At 28.9% G+C, this 21,333-nt stretch overlaps 1 protein-coding gene across 6 annotated transcripts in view; it reads right to left on the bottom strand.

Moving 5' to 3' along the window:
* Window positions 1-8,814: 8,814 nt before the first annotated feature.
* Window positions 8,815-21,333, bottom strand: part of LOC107452122 (MFS-type transporter SLC18B1) — an 86,465-nt gene continuing 73,946 nt past the window's right edge. For all 6 annotated transcript variants that reach the window (XM_071187408.1, XM_071187410.1, XM_071187407.1 and 3 more), the window contains exons 11-15: window positions 19,498-19,589; window positions 18,216-18,311; window positions 16,110-16,184; window positions 13,089-13,182; window positions 8,815-9,041 (exon numbers count right to left, since the gene is read on the bottom strand). In XM_071187408.1, coding sequence (XP_071043509.1) covers window positions 8,961-9,041; window positions 13,089-13,182; window positions 16,110-16,184; window positions 18,216-18,311; window positions 19,498-19,589 — 438 coding nt within the window. In that variant the 3' untranslated portion in view covers window positions 8,815-8,960. The remainder of the gene's footprint in view (window positions 9,042-13,088; window positions 13,183-16,109; window positions 16,185-18,215; window positions 18,312-19,497; window positions 19,590-21,333) is intronic.

The raw sequence follows: 21,333 nt of genomic DNA, 5'->3' as shown, positions 1-21,333 counted from the left end.
TATGTGATTTTTTAATTGTTTGACAAGTCTTGTTTGTGAAATATTTAAAATAAAAAAAAAGTTTAATACATAATTTATTTTAATACAATCTGTACTTTATCATCAAAAATATTAAATCATTTAGCCTTTATTTATTAATATGAATCACATGTGTTGTGTGCAGGATTTTATATCTTGTAAAAATGAATCTTAAATAGTTGCTTTTCAACCATTTATTCTCGCAATTTATTTGTATTAATGTTGGGCTATAAGTATCAACAGACGTACCATGATGAAAATACTGGTTCTCACACAATCATCACCAAAGTCAAGTATCAGAAAAACAAACATTTCAAACACACAAATGTTTTTGTTGCTTTAGCAAAACGATTTTAATAATGTTGAGATTTTTTGCACTATTAATAACAATTTTACGCCTAGTCTAACAATTATGCACTTTGAAACTGTACCTAATGAAACATCTTCAATTATTTAACAATTTACTTTTCCTAAGATATCCCTCATACAATGGTTGACAAATAATTGGAGCTTATACTGTATATGTACGATGTTCCAGTTTTTTACTCTAAGTTAAAATAGATGTATTATCAGTAAATGAAATATTCAACCCCAAACTTTCCTTAGAGCTCGGCTCCTATACTCAATAAAAATTTTCACCAAATCACTGGGAAGTATCACTATTGTTAAGTAAAGGTTAATTTTAAAATATATATGTCGATTTTTTTTATGTACAATTAAAGTAAAATGCACTTTAATTTAAAATGTTGTATTGTAACTTAACAGTCGAAGAAATAATTTTTGAAAAATATATTTGTACAAAATATTGAAATTTAAAAAACCATTCTAAGAAAAAAAATTAGGCATCAATGTCACACTTGGAGATATATGACAAAAAAAACTTTTTAGTGAAGATTTATGGACTAGAAAACTATTACAAATGATACATTAAATTTATGCACATGTTTTTTTTAATTAACTTTATAACTTAGAAAGAAATTTGGTTTTAGAATTAATAATTATAACTTATTACTAATTTATTTATCAATATTGATTTTTCAATATTTTTCTGTGTGTGTGTGTGTTTTTTTTTTTTTTTTTCTTCAAAAAACTCAGTTAAATATGGGTTCAAATGTGGTTTATTAAGTTTGTGATGAACAATAATTTAAGTATTGTTGTAATACTAATTTGAGCAATATTTTTTTATATAATTTTAAATATTAGTTTAAATAATTTTTATGCTATCGAAAAGTTCTTTTGTTTCTTATGGATCTCACTTTCAACTAGCTAAACTCTTACAAATTCTTACAACTGCTGCAAAATTTCCTTTGACTCCAAACCAAAGACACTTTAGATCCTACATACTACACTACATTCTTGACTACTCCTTCTTTTTTAAAGAAAATATATTATATTAAAACATATCTATTTACTTAATTTTTGAAAAAATATGTGTAATATTTTCAAAACTGCCTATGTATGACCAGAATACTTATGAAACATTTTGAAAAATTTTTTAGTTATCTCCAAAACACACTATGTTTTACTGATATGTGAATTTCTTTTAATGTTCTCTGTGGTTTAAGCGCAAATTAATATTTCTGTAAAATATTAAGCCGATTCTTTCATCTGAAACTAGTTTTAATTAAATAATGCTGTTCAAAAAATTTTTAAACATTTGTTACGTGACATCCAAAAACTAAAATTCATTTTAACATTTAACCATACTTAACATGATATGTAAATGGAAATTTCAAGTATATAACCCTGTAATAAGAAAAGCTGCATATAATTATTCACCTGTTTTTAAAAAAAAAATTTTATCATTGACTTTATCACCTACTATGTACTTATCTATTTTGAAAAATTAATATTTGTAAAAAAAATGCATAATTTTAAGCATTTATGAGTATTTTTGGAGCATATGAAGCCCTTTTTTGTTTTAAACTTGTTTCAAAAGAATTGTGTTGTATAAAAATTCATATTGCATCCAATAATATATAATTTACAAACAATTAAATTGGCAATTTCCTTCTTTCATTTTAAAATCCAATTTTATTATTATTCTCTACATATAGCTGTTCTTTTTATTTTCTAATAATACTTTATAACTATGTAATTTTAAATCAAAATCAGAATGAAATCAGTTAAATTGTTTTCGAGAAATAAACATTTTTTAGTTTAAGTGCACAAACATTACGGTAATAATTATATCAAAAATAAAAAAATAGTATTACCAGTGATATCTTAAAAATTCATGTATATATTTAAGCAAGTAAAAAACACTCTACTTATTATTTAATTTGACACAATCTTTCAGAAAATCAACTGAAATACAAAAAATATTTATGTAAGAAGACGTTTTTAGTTTCATGCAATTAAAGAAAATCTACGAAATCAATCACAAAATAAAAATAATTAATATTTTTCATATTTTAGATGATTTGTATTAAATTATGAACAAAAGCAAAAGAACTATCACTGATTTAAGTAAAGGGTTAAACATAAAGGTGGAATGATGATTTCTCATTTCTGTATTTAAAGCAGAAACTGAAAAAAATCATCGGTGAGTTTTTTAATCTAGACGCAGCTGGAAATTTGTTCTTACAATATTGGACTCATCTCGAAATGCATGTTTACAAAAATGGATACATCTCAAAGTATGTGTTTACGAGAATGGACCCTGCAAAAAATGTGCATTTTCAGTTTTCAACCCAAATTTATTAACTTAACTGGAAATTACGAGCTTTCTTTTACTTACTTCTTAAAACACTGCCGGGCAAAATGCATGTTTTTGAAAATGGACAGTTCAAAATGTGTGTATACGAAAATGGACTGAAAAATGCACCTTTTCAGTTTTCAACCCAAAATTAAAAAAACTAGGCAGTACGTTGGCTCAAAATGGTGACCTCAAATATGCTAATTAATAAGTGCAAACAATATTTTAAGTTACGAAATCTGTCTCAAAAACGTACTTTCTCTGAATAAACATGCATTTTTATTCAGATCTAACCCATTACTGTTAATTTTACTTTTTACATATTTTGCTATATCTCTAGAAATTTCTAAGCGAATTGAAATATTTTTGCAGACAATTATAAAATTTGTTTATCCAAAGATAATTCCATACAAAAATAAATTTTAGTCAATATTTTATTTTGCAGAAGTAGAAACAATTTTGAATTTTAAGGTATTCAAACTTTTGCATCATTAAAAAGAGTATAATTTTACATGATAAAATACAAAATTTAAACAAAATTGGTTAAACAGTTCCTGAGAAATTAAATTTCAGACTTTTAAAATTGGATTTCTCAGGAACTATTCATCCGATTTGCTCAAAGTTTGTATTTTGCTATGTAAAATTATGTTCTTTAAAAAGATGCGAAACATTCTACACCTTACAATTCAAAAATTTTTTGACCATTATTAAATAAAATAATAAATATTCGCTAGAAGTTATTATTTGCCTGGAATTATCTTTGGATAAACGAATTTTATAACTGTGTGCAAAAATTTTTAAATTCATTTAAATAGTTCTCGAGATATAGCGAAATATGTAAAAAGAAGAATTAATATTAAGGTGTCCAAACTTTGGAGAGCTCTTTTGACCAAACTATTGGGACAATATTAATATATAAGGGGTCCAAACTATAGGGATCAATATGTAAATTGTTGGCACTGGAAGGGAATGACATCATCTGCAAATAATCAGGGGCATAAAATTAGAGTAGAAGGGAACGTTTGAGGTGGGCTTTGTAGCATGTCAATGGAGGGCTGTTCTGTTCACAAATGAGTCCAGATTTAGCCTCCAAAGTGATAGTAGGCTTTGTTTGATTTGGAAATAACCTGGAACCCAATATTATTCATGAAATAAATGCATACCATGGAGGCAGCTTCTGTGTGTGAATTGGTATCTCTGGGTGGACGCACAGACCTGCATGTCTTTCCACGTGGAACCGTGAATGCTCACTTGTATAGATATGGCATCCTCGATGTTTATGTGCGGCTTTACGCTGGTGCAATAGGTGACGATTTCGTGCTACATGACGATAACGCGATGCCGCACAGGCCAGGCCTCACATGGTGGATGATTATCTTCAGCAGGAAACAATTCAGCTCAAGGAGTGGCTAGCTTGATCACCAGACTTGAATCCTATCGAGTATGGTTAAGATAGATGCTTTAGGAAGATGTGTAGCTGCTCTCAATCCTCCTCCTCAGACACTTGCTATTCTTGCAGCTGATTTGTGTAACACCATAATTGTCAGGTTAATACTTTATTTATTTTATACATTTTTATTTGCATTATAATGTGCGCTAGTTTCATTAAATTCTAGGGGTAACTTTTTGAGTTTTGGTCTTTTTCCTTAATTTATGATAACTAGTGTATGTGTATGTTACTCTTGATTTCGGAATTTTTTTATCTTGTTATTAAATCGTTAATGTAATCATCGGAAAAAATTTTAATCATTGCACGCAGCTGAGCTGAATATTCCTTTTTTTAATGTATATATTTAGTGTTATGTGAGAAAAAATTCTATGAAACGAATGTCAATATTAAATTAATAGTATACATTCGTAAATGCGAAAAAAATTATGCTTATTAGTTAAAATTGTATTTTAACTAAATAATATTATTATAAACAAAGAAATTCGTCCAATATACTTACGTTGATGAACGAAAACCGCTAAACACGTAAAACACTATTCATATGTTCTTTACGTCAATGTTTATTAGTGATTAAACGTTGAAGACCAGCATGGCACGAAATATATAATAGATATACTCTGTTGCCACTTAAAAAAAGATCATTTCGGTTTATTTAAGTTGCCCGAGATATGGTTTTACATAGTTCAGATTTTTTTTAAATTTCATTAAAAATTATACTAATATGCTTCTATAGCTTCCAACTCTAATGGATTTAGCAGTAGACTACTGGATTTTGCCTGTTTCTCCTGGCCTACTGGTATAATAAAAAATCTCCTGGTATTGAAAATTCCCTAAAATTGAGTAAGTTTTCAACAACAAAAAATCACCCTTAAATAAAATTTTTCACAATTTATTGCTTGCTTGAATATTTAAATAAGTATTATTCATGCATAATGAAGCATACATCATTTACAGAGATTAGTTTAAGGCTTTTCTTTCTTTTTCTTCGTTCTAAAATTCTCAGTTTATTTTTATTCAGAACACCCTTTTTAAGTTATAAAATCTTTTAATTACCAATAATGAATTACTTGTCTACTACTATTTAAAATTATGAGTTAACATAAAGAAAAAAAAACATTTAAAATTCATTTAATGTCTATCATAAATGGAAAAATATTGCAGACCATTTGTATTGCAGATAACAGTAAAAATTCCCTATATGTAAAATATTTAGCATATTATGCAACAGTTATCATGAAATTTATATTATTTCGTATCTACTGAATTTTCTCCTATCCACGTTTGCAGCTATGGCGTCAATGCTATTTCTGTGTTAAGAAGAAAATATGTCGTGCAGACCGCCAATTTGGGTTACCATTACTGATATATAATTCACAATTATTGAAAAATTATTTTTTTTTTTCAAATTTAACGGAATTTTTTCTTTTTTTCTGGTGACATATTTCTATTAAAAAAGAGAAAATCCAATTTTCAAAAGCGAAACAACCGTGAAGTCAACCTTTTTTTTTTATTATCCGTATTTGCAGCATTATGAATTTTTGTTTCAACACTTTTGTTGTTGGAAAAAATCGTCTGCGGGGGAATACTTTTTATTCTTATTTCTGTCTTTTTTAAAACTAATAAAAGGCATGTTTAATTATTTATCAAATGTTAACTGATCGAAATCATTAAAAACTTTTATTCGTTTGTTATTAATGCCTTGATTTGTTTTTAGCTTTTTATTGTTTAAAAATATTATTCCAAATGTTATTTTGTTTGAATACTCCAAAGATTTATTCTTTTCAACTCCTTTCGGTAAACTGGAAAGATTTTAGCTAAAACTATCAACTAAATATTTGTTCTCAATTGAGAAAAGATAATAAACAATAATAAGTGCTACATGCTATTGGATTATATTCTCATCTCGATAAACATACTTCATTATTATATCTATTTATTTTAACACTTTGTTGACCGGCAATTTTACACAGAAATTATGTCATGTCACCGGCTATAATTTTTCAGGGTTGCCACTCCACAGGGAGAACATTGAAAATCTGGAAAATACAGGGAATTTAAAAATCACCTAAAATAACAGGGAAAATGCAGAGAATTTTGATTTTTTTTTCTTTACAAACTGGGAAAATACAGAGAATTTTGTTTCTTATTTTTGTCTTTTAAAAAATTATGACCACTCAAAGTGTAATCTATACGATATTTAACCATGATATCTTAACTATACTGAACTAGTATTTCATTTACTATAGCATTATTTAAGTATGTTCAGCTGTTTTTCCTGCAATTAAAACTAATATAAATAGCTAGCCCAATATATCTCACACAAGAGCACAGGGAATTTTTGGAGTGGCAACGTTGATTTTGATACGCGATGCATTAAACTTCTGCAATATTCTATCACCCTGCATTTCATAAATTGAAATTGAAATGCAAGCGCAATGGCGAGTTAACTCGTCATCGGTCAACAACGTTTGGTCATGAAAAGACGAGTTAACTCGTTATCAGTCAAAAATGTGTTAATATTGTAAATATTTGAATGATTACTTTTAATTAGCATAATTTGATTATAATGGAGAAATTTTTGAAATTTATACTTATAATTTTACTTATATTTCTTTTAAAATATTATTTGATATAAATATGATTTCCAACTTTATATTACGATATCCGTTTTGTTCACAGTTAAATAACGAAGATCTAAATTTCAAGTGTATTTTTCGAAATAATTTGAAAATAATACTAATCAAATAAACTTTAAATATATTACAATCCTGTTATTTCATAATTAATTAAATGTAGATTAAGTAATGATTGAACGTACGCAAACTGGCCTGTCAAAAATGTATGCAAATGAGTTAATCTATCATCTGTAATAGTTCCCCAGTTCATGAATAATCATTACAGAATTTTCCTGTTTTAAAATGTTTCTAATATGCGAGTTTGCGTGTAAGATATAAATATCTTTTCGTGGAATGGTTTTGCACAATTCTTATATTTTATACAAATGTATTTTTTTTAAAAATTTATTTTTTCATCTCCTATTTTGTATCATTAGAATTAATTTGAAAGAAAACATTTAATTCCAATCTTACATTAATAAATAGAAATATATAATTCGAAATTATCATTTTCCAAGTCATAATGTTAGAACATTTTTAGGTTTCGGTGAAACTTTTAATAGAGTATGTTATAAGTCAGAATTCAGCCTCCATGAAAGATTGGTGTCGGAGTTAAACATTAAGCTACTGACTTAACAGCTCTGACAATAACTCATAGTTGCCAATTTTTGCACTTTCGTAGAAAATATTTTTTTGCGAAATTGGCGTAACTAAATTTCGTTAATACGGTAGAACTTTCTTCATTTTTGCCCTTTTTATCACCTTATTTATGTTTGAGTTATTTATATCGTTTGCGGGTCCTTAAAATTTTTTCATATCACATTTGTTTATCCAAAAAATAATGAATTATTCTATCAGTGGGAAACATTTCATTGTAACATGCCAAAACGAGCTTTGTTCTTTTGTTTTCTTTTTGAATTAAAGTTAAAAAAGTAACTTATTTGTACATAATTTTTAAACACGTTTTTTTATTATTTAATTAGTGAATAATTCAAAATTTTAAAAAAAATTGGTAGATTACGAATTAGTAAGAATTTAATTGTAAGAAATATAATTACTCCCTCTTTTATAAGTTTAACCCAATCTAGGTTCAGGTATAAACGGAGTCCTGTAAAATTAAAAAGTAGTAGCACTATAGTGTACCTAATATTTTTTTGAAGAATCAGTAACTAGGTTAGCAATGCAGATGGTTGGAGTGATATTTTGAATTTAAAACATATTGTCTAAAAAAAAAAAAAAAATTCGAGTAAAATCTACGCGACCTTATTTTTGAATATTTCCTAAAATACGGATTTTTTTTAATTCCACAAAAATTTTATTAAGGACTAAAACAAATGGCGCAAAATGCAAAGTATGGTAATTTGACGACCTAATCTCAAATTTCGTTTTCATAACTTTCCGAAAATTATTTCTTTTTTTAAATTAGCGTTTAAACACTTTTGCATCAACCAAAATGGAATGAAAAACTAAATTTGGTTTTAAAAAAATCTAAAAATTCTAAATATTTGAAAAAAGTACTAACTTACAATTCAGAAATTGTTTGGTCATTAGCAAGGTAATTAATAGGAATAATTTATTTTATCAAAATTTCTCATCTTATCACAAAATTTGCCTTTAGGCCGATGGCTTATGACTTTCTGTGCAAATACTACTTTAATTTAACAAATCTTTCAAAAGAACAGATAATGTGGCTCTTAAAAGTAGCATTTGAGTAGCAAAACTTTTAACCGTTATATTGGTCAAAATTTCGCCCACTCCCCTTTTTAGAGGTGATATATCCGAAGTTGTTGAAAATATTGTAGGTTTCTTCAAGCAAAATGTGCTTTTGCAACAAAATAAGCATATACCGTCACGGTTACATTTAGTTGTTGTACTAAATATTTAAAAAATATGCCATTTTTACAAAGTGAAAAATCCGAACAATAGCTCAAAAGTTATAAGAGTTATCTTTTACCGAAGACAGCTGGGGCCTCGTCAAAGCAAAGGTGGGAAAGCGAATGAGGCAATAGAGTTTTATAAAATTCAAAGACCACTGAGATTTTGAAACTTTATTAAAAATAGTTTAAATGTATCTGAAGGATGAAATGTAAATATCTAAATACAAGAGGTTTCTCAAAAAATAATTTAGGCACTGAGTAACTTCTATGAATAGTAATGAAGCTTTGAAAGAATAATTTCATCACAGTCCTACTTTCTCTCCTTCTGGCTTTTTATTTCTGGTTTTTCTCTTGTAAAGTAACCTCGAAACAAGAATCACAGTCTGAAAATAGAACAATAACATAAATGCAATTTTTAAAAGGATATATTTATGGAAAAAAATCCAAGAATTTTTTGTTTATACCATTTGAAAGTGTTGCAAATCTTTCGTGGGACATTTTAAAAATTTTATAAATAATTTTATAAATTTATTTTTAATGTACCTGAAAATAGTGAACTAATATTTATATTATTAAAAAAAAAATTTCATCAGCCACTTTATTTTGTATTGCTTTTTAAAAATTTATTTCTACAGTTTACTCGTTGTATAATAATAAGAGGTGTGATGGCACACTAGTTAAGACACTAAGCTATATGTTTATGGTACCAAAGTTCTATCCCAGGTGATGGCCTCAAATCGTTGGGTATCACCACATGACGTTGGTATTTAAATTGTTAAAGCTTAACCTCAAAGACTTCTCCCCTGGGGAGCAATTTTAGTTACATAATAAAGGATCTTTTTTGGAATTATGTTTTATTCATTTTTCTTGTAGAGGAAAAATGCCCAAAATATGCTAATTTTTCCCCTGCTAGATCGGTCTTATATTTCAGGTGAATAGCTTTGACAGTGTACCTGTTTATTTAATTGTAACTTACAACTGTGTTCCATAATTTAGAAGACCTTAATGTAAGTATAATTTAGTGAATTACTAAATTATGGCTTCACTCAAAATTTCTTTAATTTTAAAATAAATTAAATACTCATGATATATATATATATATATATATATACAGTGGTGGCCAAAAGTGTGGACACTTTTTGAAAGTTTCATGTTTTTCAACTTTGTGTGCTTGTAGAATATATTAATTTTCACTTTAATACAAAGGTTTAGATATCAAATTGAAGGTAATTTGATGTAGAATTTAATAATAAAGGCAGTATTACAGTATCTATATTACAAAACAAATTATGCAACTATTAGTAAGATCTATCTTAGATTTGCATTTTTTTAAAGTGATACTTACACAATCAATACTTAGTAGGATAACCCTTATTTTTTAAGACAGCTTCACAGCGTCTTTTCATCGAGTGAACGAGTGTTTGGAGTTCATCTTTCGTAATCACATGGTGCCAAGAATCAATTATAGCTTCACTTAGTTGTCTTTTATTGGATGGACGTTTTTTTCGTACAAGAATTTTCAAACGTCGCCACAAATTTTCAATTGGATTGAGATCAGGGCTGTTTCCTGGCCATGGTAATATATCTATGCCTTTATTTTGAAAGCATGCTTTGCATACTTTTGCTGTGTGGCATGGAGCTGAATCCTGCTGAAAAATAAATGGTTCGTTGTTGGGGAAGAGATCCCTGATGGAAGGTATCAATTTTGGTTTCAGGACAGTTTCGATGTATTTTTTGGCATTCAGGATGCCAAATCAGGCCGAAAAAAATGCACAAGTGCTACTACCGATAGAAAAATTAAATGGCTATGCCTTCAAGATAGAAAAATGTCATCAGATGCCATTAGATGTGAAATGAATGCAGCTGGTATTGCAGTAAGTTCAAGAACAATAAGAAGAAGGTTATCAGGATTTGGACTACAAGCTAGAATTCCAAGGAAAAAACCATATTTAAATCAAAAGCAACGCGAAAAACGAGTTAAGTCGGCAAAAGAACACATTAAATGGTCAGAAAATCAATGGAAGCAAGTAATCTGGAGTGATGAGAGTAAAATATCGCTCTTTGGAAGTGATGGTAGAAAATACGTGAGACGTAGAGTAGGTGAAGCGCTTCATCCTGATTGCATTGAAGCAACTACAAAAAATCCAACAAATGTCATGATTTGGGCATGTATGTCTGCAGATGGTGTGGGCCGAATTCAAGTGATTGATGGCATCCTGAATGCCAAAAAATACATCGAAACTGCCCTGAAACCAAAATTGATACCTTCCATCAGGGATCTCTTCTCCAACAACGCACCATTTATTTTTCAGCAGGATTCAGCTCCATGCCACACAGCAAAATTATGCAAAGCATGATTTCAAAATAAAGGCATAGATATATTACCATGGCCAGGAAGCAGCCCTGATCTCAATCCAATTGAAAATTTGTGGCGACGTTTGAAAATTCCTGTACGAAAAAAACGTCCATCCAATAAAAGACAACTTATTGAAGCTATAATCGATTCTTGGCACCATGTGGTTACGAAAGATAAACTCCAAACACTCGTTCACTCGATGAAAAGACGCTGTGAAGCTGTCTTAAAAAATAAGGGTTACCCTACTAAGTATTTATTGTGTAAGTATCACTTTAAAAAAATGCAAATCTAAGATAGATCTTACTATTAGTTGCATAACTTTTTTTGTAATACAGATATTGTAATACTGTATTTATTATTAAATTCTACATTAAATTACCTTCAATTTGATATATAAACGTTTGTATTTAAGTGAAAATTAATATATTCTACAAGCACACAAAGTTGAAGAACATGAAACTTTCAAAAAGTGTCCACACTTTTGGCCACCACTGTATATGTAATTTGTGCTAATATGGTTCATAATTGCCGGAATTCCCAACGTTAAATCTCTTCTTCAAATAATATTATCACGTTATAATTAAAATGCTACTACACAAAGTTAAAATACAAAATTTCCATTTTGATGTATTATTTTTCTTATTATTATAAACAGTTAGGATATAATTTTCTTCATTAAGCATTTTCCAGTATTTTTATTGTTTCAGATGAAGTAAGATTCAATAAAAATATACTTTCAAACACATAAAATTTTCATAAAAACTAACGAGTCAATTTGTAACTTCTCAACCCTCATTTATACAGAGAATCACGATACATTTCCTTACAAATCAGGAATTTTGATGCCTGAAAACCATTAGAAAGCTTTAGCTTGCATTCAGAATTCGTATGTATTCTTTATGGTATTTTAAATTATTAATTATTTGAAATTGTTTATTTTTTCTTTTAAGAAAGAGCTCTTTTTTCATTCAGCGTATTCCATTTCCATTTATTAGTTAAACATACACTTACTGCTTCTAAAATTTATAGTTTAATTGAATTTATTATAAAAACAAAGTTACGAGTTAGGCTGTAATTTTCGAACAAGAATTTCTTTTTTTTAACACTCTTATTATTATTTTTTTTTTCAAAAAATTTTATTAATTACTAAATAGAAGTTCCTGGTTTTCTGAGCAAAACTTAGCGATTCATACATTTCCATTTTCTTCTTCTTTATTTGCTTTTCAAATAGTTGGTTATTTGCATGTTGCAAAATTGAAAAAAAATTTGTTTTAAATAATTGCTTATTCATTAAAAGTTTCAAATTTATCGATGCATAATTTCAGAATTGAAGCCGATCCATTGTTCCAATAGCTTTCATAAACTTTCGATAGCAAACTTTCATTGAAATTATTTAAACGTTAATTAACTATAATAAATTCATGCAAATGTTTCTACATTTTAAAGTTTTGTTTTGAAATATTATTTCATTCAAAATTAAATGCATGCAACAGTTTAACTTTTCTCATGGTCCACTCATTAATTGCATGGTTCAAGAACTTATATCATGAGAATTTATTTGATGAAAGGCAATTATATAACTTTCTTTAAAAAAGGCTGTTCTATGTTATTTGTATATATATATATATATATATATATATATATATATGTATATATATATATGTATATATATATATGTATATATATATGTATATATATNTATATATACAGGCAAATTAGAAACATTAACGAGTTAAATTCCAGGTATTAATATTAATCCCCATTATACTACTTCCTTTGAACTCTTATTTCCTCAAGCAATCCACTAGGTTTTAATGTTTTTAATCTTTTTTCCTCGTTAATTATTTGTCAGGCTTTAATAATATTTTTCTGTTTACTTAACTTAAATATTATTTCCTGACCCCTAAAATACATTTTTGATAAGGATTCTAAAAATATGCAGATTGAAGGCGGAGATTACGGAAGTCTTAGACTGGAACTTAACGTATTGTATGGACAGAAAAATGGTTTTTCAACACTTTCCTAATTTTCATTAAGTCCATTTAATATTCCATATAATAAAATAAAAACATACCACTGCAGATTGTCCGATGACAACTACAAAAGTTGCATATTCATAACCGACGCTATCAATTAAAAAGCCACCAATTGAAGGTCCAAAAAAGGCACTGGAAGAAAAAAACAGATGCATTTTTTTATTTATTATAACTTTCAAACAAAATAATAAAATATTGATAAATAACTTCATAACTAAATTTTTCAAACTTTATTTGACTGACAATTATGAGTTTAAGTACTGATATTAGTGGTTTTTTAATTTTTGTCGATAGTGATACCTACTGACGATCGCCGTAGAGAGCCTTACCCGCGTAGAGATAAAACTGATAGCAAAATCATTTCATTTCTAGCTTGTTTTCGGGAAAGCTAAAATATCCGTGACTTACATAACTTATTAATCAATGCATGATATGTATAACTATAATGTGTCTTGGTATAATAACTGTACCCATAGAAACATGCTTTACTACCTATTTTTTCTCATGTCCGGATAAGGCTTCCAGCGGGAATTTTATTATGTGACGGTAAATCGAAATTGGTACCTTGAACCCGATGATAAAAAAATCTACTGTTTTTGAAAGATGGGAAAACCAAGAGAGTATTGGGTAATATAAAGAAATGGGAATTTTAATAATAAACAAACTCGCCTGTTTGCAAATTCCAATTAAGATATTTAAAAATATAACAGCTGTGATATAAGTAATTAGCTTATAAACTGTTTAATATGCTTAAGAGACCTCTACCCTCGCCATCTTGGGTTTTAGGTAAAAACTTTAATTTGTGTTTTCTTGATATTTTTTGTACCTAACAAACGTTTGATTATATAGTTTTAATAGACAGTATATTACCTTTTAAAAAAGGTAGAAATTAAGAAAGCCGCTTTATAAGATTAGGAGAAATAGATCTTGACAATTTTTTGAATTTCTCTGAATTTTTCCTCAACACTTTAAAGCAATAAAATGATGCATTTTGAGTAATTTAAAACTGCACGCTTTTAGAATTTTTATCATCTAATTTTATTACAGTTTAAACTGAGGAAAACCAATTTGGATGACACTAATAATTATTTTACCGCTAATTGCATAGAAGCAAAGATACTTATCAAAAATTTAAAAACTAGCAATTGTATACTATTTAACTACCCACCTAAAACAGTTGGTTGCAGAATTGTATTAGCATAATTTTGTCACAAAAAATTTATAATGAATCTAAATAGCCGCAATTGTTATGTTTCAAATTGTGATTGGGAGCAGCTTTGAGTTTTAATATATTGGAAGATACTACCAAATAAATTAAATATCCATCATCAGTTTATTTGTGAAAATTAAATGATAAAGATTAAAAGTATATTTAGAATTTTCTCTCCCTTTCGATAGTTGAGCTCGGTCAGGCGGGAGAGGGAGGGTCTCTTAATATACGTAATTTACTAAAATAAATATGCTATATTTAATTAAAAAATTACTTTTTAAATTCAATAATTTTTATTAGCATAAATTTTTAATAAAAATATCAGCTAATGGGAGATTTTAATATTGAGAGAAAAAGATAAGTTACAGTGTCACATTTGTACAAATTTTTATCACACGATAATTAAATGAATAAATAACCTGGTCATAAAGCATGTTAAAAAATAAGAAGTAAAGAAAACATAGTATCAGAATATAATCTTTTGCTAGTATTTTAGAAGCTGCTTTATTTTTCGATATATAGTAGCACCTCTGTCGGGTCACAAAGTCCTCCAAGTTTCCATAACAAATCAATAACTCTGGGGGTACTGAATCGGAGATTGATTATTTGCTGGTTCAAGTCAAAATTGCGATCTGTGGATGAATGGATACGCCCTCTAAACCGGGCTATGACTTATGTATGTGGATAAAGACGTATATTTGGCCATATATGGTTCTACTAAAAAAGAAAAAAACCCACCCTCTGCCTTAAATTAGCTTGGTTTCACCAAGCAGGCTTGCTGATATTAGCAAGTGGCATTAGAAATGGGCCGGGATAGCCTGGTCGGTAAGGCACTGAGCCCATGTCCAAGAGTTCGTGGGTTAGATCTCAGGCCGGCCGAGAACTCCCCGTGTAGTAAAATGGTGACTGGTGCACGTTAAATCTGTTGAGTCACAAAGTTCTCCATGTTCTCATAACAAATCAATACCTCTGGGGGTTGAACATTAGTAGTCATAAACCCAAAATTGGGCCGACTGTTCAACGACGGATATAAAAAAAAATAATAAAACTGGCATTAGAAGCAGCAACATACTTTATAGAGATATTAGTTTCAAGTTAATGCTGTCTCTTCAAGCTTTCTCCATTTGACTCGATCTAATGCAGTAAGATTGCATTGTCGCAAGTTAGATAGATATCAATTTTTGTGTGAAGCTCAGCAAGTATACTTTTTTTCATCATGAAGACTTCCTTTGATGATGATTCTACATCATAATGCTAAGCCTACAGGTAGCACAAGGCAATTGCTAAAGGCTCTGAAGTGGCAAGGGAGGAGTGTTACCGCTGGAGGGTTATCAACAACCACCACTGACTAAAATGTGATGCGAGCTCTGCATTCTGAACTCAGGCACAAACAAAAACATTTACTTTTGAAGTCCCGATCAGACATCGGATAATTGAAAACTTCATCATGACATCGAACTTTGCACGCTTCGCCATCTTCATGACCCTGTTCCTGTCCGGTGCAAAGATTCCAATGGTTCCACAACTCGTTTGAGTCCTGGCTTGGATCTCTCAGACTTCTTGCAACAACACTTAAACTCTCAAGACAATTGACGAATTCTAGAAGTTAGCCCGGAGACTTCATAGAACATCCCAGAAAAATGCTCTTGTGACACCTTCGATGCCTGGAAATCTCGATGGAAGTGATTAATGAATGCGAAGGAACATATTTTAAGACTTTTTAATGTATTATACCAGTTAGATCATTGTATGTTTTAAAACGAAATTACTTTACGAACAAACCATGTACACTGCTTGTACAATATCTAATTCAAAAAGCAAAGTTCTTAAATTCATCTAAGTTACTTACCCAAAGCAGGAAACGGAGAATAGAATTCCAGAAACTAAACCATATGTTCCAACATTATCTGGAAAGCCCCGCTCACTAAAATTTTTAAAAAAAATTTAGTTTATGTAAAATCATGTTTTAATCACACAAAAAAAGAATAAAATATTGCTTATAATTAGAAGTTGTGATAAATGTATACTTCATGTTTCAGAAGATGTGCCGTAATGTGTGCCTTCCTCAGTAGTAATATTGGTCTTGAATGTGTAACATTCATGGAAAAACAATGCATGCAAAATGGTATTGAATGATTTTTATTTATTTCTCTTGTACAGTGCACAAAATGAAAAACAGACCACCCTTAATAACTTTTGCTCAAGTGAATTCCTTAAGTTCAAACACATCAGTTTTTTATTTTAATTTATTACATTTACCTAATTACCCTCGTTTATGAATACCATTTTCGATCGAGTGTGCGAATTTTCAATGCCAAATCGATAAAAAATCAATCAGTTATTGTGCAAAATACACGGAGATAGCATTTTGGACTTCTTTAATTTTAAAGTTTTTGCCACGTAATAAATGTTGCTATGATAGGAATAAATGGAAATCCGATGGTGTAATATCGCGTAAGTATGGTATATAGGGCAAGACATCCATTCTGAATCTTTCATAACTATTGTCTTCTTGATTGGTACGAACTGGAAGGATAAAAATAAAACAAATTGAAATTAAGGAAATAACCTTAGCATTTGCAAAACGTCTTATATACAGTGCCTAATAATAACAATAATTATAAATAAATAAAAACGGACTACCCTGAATAACTTTTGATCATCTAATGACAATATCCTCTCGTTCTAACATTCAATTTTAAAAGTTCAAGGGGGTGACCTGAAATGTGCTTATTAATTAGTGCAGACAATATTTGAAACTACGAAACCAAACCCAAATACACACTTTCTCGGAATAAACATACATTTTTTTCGACGGATTCGGATCCCTAAGATAAAGGGGGGAAACTGCGATCTAGGAAATATGGTGCCAATAGTTTGGTCAGGAGTGCGGTCCAAAGTTTGTACCCCTTAATGTTAAATCTACTTCTTATGTATTTCACCATATCTCGAGAAATTTTTAAATGAATTAAAAAGTTTTTACTCCTAATCATAAAATTCGTTTACCCAAACATGCAAGATATATGTTTAAGCATATATTTATAATTTTTCATTATTTTACATAATAATAGTAGGAAAACTTTTGAATTTATGGTATACAAATTTTACATAATTTTAAAGAATGCAATTTTAAAAGGCAAAATACGAAGTTCGAACAAAATCGGTTGAGTAGTTTCTGAAAAATCGAATTTTATAAAGTCGTATTTTTAAAATTCTATTTTTCAGGAACTATTCGACCAAATATTATATTTTTCCAAGTAAAAGTACATTCTTTAAAATGATGTAAAAAATTATGTAAATTACAATTCAAAAAATTTTCGACTATTATTAAATAAAATGAAAAAAAAATCATAAATATTTAATAAAAGTTATTTTTTTCATGAAATTTTCTATGGATGAATGAATTTTATAATAGCGTGCAAAATCTTTCAATTGCTTCCGAGCTTCGGATTGCTCTCCTGACCAAACTATTGGGACCATATTTTACAGATTGCTGCTACTCCTCATATTTTGGGGGTCGAAAATCCGAATCCACCGAAAAAAAGGTATGTTTATTCAGAGAGTGTGCGTTTTTGTGTCTGATTTTATAATTTAAAATATCGTCTGCACTAATTAATTATCATATTCGAGGTAACCCTTTAGAACCATTTAGATTGAGTCCTAGAACGTGAAGATCCAATCAAAAGTTATTTAGAGTGGTCTGTTTCTTTTTTTTATTTATTTTATTTTTTTTTTTATTTTACGCAGTTTTCACTGAGATAGTTTGAAACCTCAATTATTGGTTCCGGATATAGCGTTAGCAAAAACTGTCATTTTTTAACTCATTTTCCAATGGATTTTTTATTCACTTTGTCTACCTGTAATACCCTGTTATTTTAGCCAAGTTTTTTTTTCGAAACTAGTTTGATATTTAAAAGCAAACTTCTTTCTGTTATTAATATAAATTGAGACTTACACAGTATGTTTCATTCCATGAGTAAAGGAACACACAATTTCACCAGCCATTCCAATACCTATTAAGACTTGGGATACTATCACAAGTGATAATTGTCTGAAATCGAAAATGAGAAATATTTTAGCAAAGTGAATTTTTTATTTCAACATTTAGTCGGTAGTTCGTTTACATGCATCAAAACTAGTTCGAGCCAGTTTTAGAAACTTTTGATTAATAACAAATATAGACATTTGAATTTCGGTAAATTTTTTGTTCACGCAGAGAAAGAATTTCGGATAAAATTACCTTACTTGTATGGTTATGTCATTTCCAGTAAAAAAAAAGTAGTTCTGGTTTTAAAAGTCAAAATATACGGTATTTGAACCATTCATTTGGTAATTTTTAAGTTAATATGGTATTGGTTTACTGAAAATTCTGGTATTACTCATAATACCTTTTTTTATTATTAAAATCGCATTAGGAAAGTAAAAAATAGACGTAGAACTTAAGCAACACAGTTTTAAAAAAGATAGTTTTAAAATTAATCACATCATTCAAGAAAAGCATAAGAAAAGTAAGTAACAGAAGCAAATTTTACTGGCCAGATTATATGTGAAATTCATTTTGAATTTTTTTTATTAATGCGAGTACAATGGAAAATATTATAAATTTACAATGAAAGTAACTTATAATGGATCGGATATTAAAAAAAAATACACACACACACATATACACACACACACACACACACACACACACAGAGAGAGANTATATATTCAATTATATATACTCCTCCTAATTAAGTTCATAAGCATGAAATCAGGAAAGTGTGAAATAGGAGGGGAGCATTTTCGATAGTGATAAACAGGAGTGGTGTCGTGACTTTATTTTATGCAATGCGTCAATAACCAGTTAAATATGTAATTTTTGAGCTTGATAAATGAAGTTTTCTGAAAACAAATTTATTAAAAAAAAAGGAAAAAATACGCGGGTATATGAACTATAAAACAGAAAGGTGATAAACTTCATATGCAAGTTATCTAAAAGTTAAAAATTTGGGTCCAGCAAATAAATAAAATTTAAACTATTCTAAAACTGAACTATCAATCATTTCATAGTATTTAATAGTAAAATGAACAGTGATAAAAAGAAAAAAAAATCATGCATGACTTTCTTACACTCCTCACTATAGATTCAGAATTAGTAAACTTTAATATCGGATACTATTTTACTATCTGAGCGGAAATATTTCTTAAACGATATAATTAATTCATGTTAATGTAGAAAGAAAAATTAAACTTACGTATGGATATTGAAAAAAGGTAAAGGACCAATGATGATGAAAGCAACAATAAATGCCAAAGCTCCAAAAATTGTTAGGCACTGGGCATTAGGCTAAAAGAAAATTTTATTTTTATAGTGGTTAATTTTTTTAATTGCATAGTGGAATATTTTCCTCTTTAAGTCAAAATAATAATGCATTTTTTCCATGATGATTAAAACATGAAAAAATTTGATTAAATCACTTAAAAATGTGATTACACAAAATTTCTGAAATTTAAAAAAAAAATAAAAGTTGTTAAAAAACCTTCAGCTGACCATGCTTTCCATCTCTGATAGACGCATTTCTTTTTGGACTCATAAATTCTATAAGTTTAAAATTTCAACATATTTTTTACATTCTATAAATTAAAGAAGCTAATTTTTTGGTCATTCTCAAAATCTCTTTAATAGGGTTCGAGTATTCCTGTTACAATAAAACAGGTAAACATTTCAAAAAATAATAATATTTACGATTAAATTTGCACTGTAATAAAATGAACAAGAAAGTATTTAAAATAAGATCCTCTTAAATGATTTTTACGTTTAATTTACTTCTGTAACAGTTTAATGAACAACTGGAAATGAAAAAAATGGCTAACAGATCTGTAAATATTACATTAAATTTACGTGTTACGTTTTTTATTAAAGATTACCTTAGAGAAAATATTTTAAACTTTAAACTATATTTCTCTTATTAGGTAGGTCGGAACTTTATTTACGTCGCACAAGAGCAGCATAATGGGCTATTGGCGACGGTCTGGGAAACATCCGTGAGGATGATCTGAAGACATGTCATAGCAATATTGATCCTCTGCAGAAGGGATGGCACCTCTCCTTTGGTAGCCCGACGAACTGCTCGCAAAATTAATCGAGTTTAACCAGGACCGATACCGCCCCCCCCCTATGGTCCCTACGCAGACTGATCAAAGTGATTATCCACCCGCTTACTGACCGCAAGCAGTGATACTTGACTTCGGTGGTCTACTGGGAAGCGTGTCTTTACGATCAGTCCACTGCGGAACATTTCTCTAATTAAGAGAATATATATATATAAGCAAAAAAATATGTTATAAAAATTTACCTATTGCCATAAAAAAACAATAATGAGATTGTTTGAAAACTTAAATACATTGATATAGACCTTTTATTCACTTAAATAAATATCAATTTGGAATAGTGTATGAAAATATTTCTCCGGCTTTATGCGAAATCAAAATTTAAAATGTTGGAAATCACATTTTTGAATTTATTGAAAGTAAACAATTTCAAGTTATACAATTTTGGAAATCACGTTTTTAAATTTATTGAAAAATATTCCATTTTATATATTAAAATAAATCTATACCCATACCTGTAAAATAACTCTTTGATTGCCTTTTTAAGAGGGAAGTTAATATCACAGTTCACCGATTAAATAAGTTCTTTATATATCTTGACATTCCATTTTTATTGCATTAAAAACAAACATTTAATAAACACATTTAATAAACACATTTAATAAATTGCAGTATACTTATTGAATACACTATCACAATATTACTGCGATGTAGTGCAAGAAAAACTTATTTCAAGTTTAAAAGGCGAAAAACTAAGTTACTAATTTTTTTTTTATTCAATGCATAATCCCATTATAAAGTACTTCAATAGGTACATTTCTTAGCAATAATTTTCGTCCCGCAGTGGACTGATCATTAAAACACGGTTCCCTACAGATCACGGGTGGGTGACCACTTGGATCAGTCTGCGTAAGGACCGAGGGGGTGCGGTATTGGTCCTCGTTAAATTGTTCTACAGTAAAGTGCTCGACTTCGCGTGC

This window comes from Parasteatoda tepidariorum, chromosome X1 (assembly GCF_043381705.1).
Source record: "Parasteatoda tepidariorum isolate YZ-2023 chromosome X1, CAS_Ptep_4.0, whole genome shotgun sequence".
NCBI classification, from domain to species: Eukaryota; Metazoa; Arthropoda; class Arachnida; order Araneae; family Theridiidae; genus Parasteatoda; species Parasteatoda tepidariorum.
This window is presented reverse-complemented; position numbering and strand designations above follow the sequence as displayed.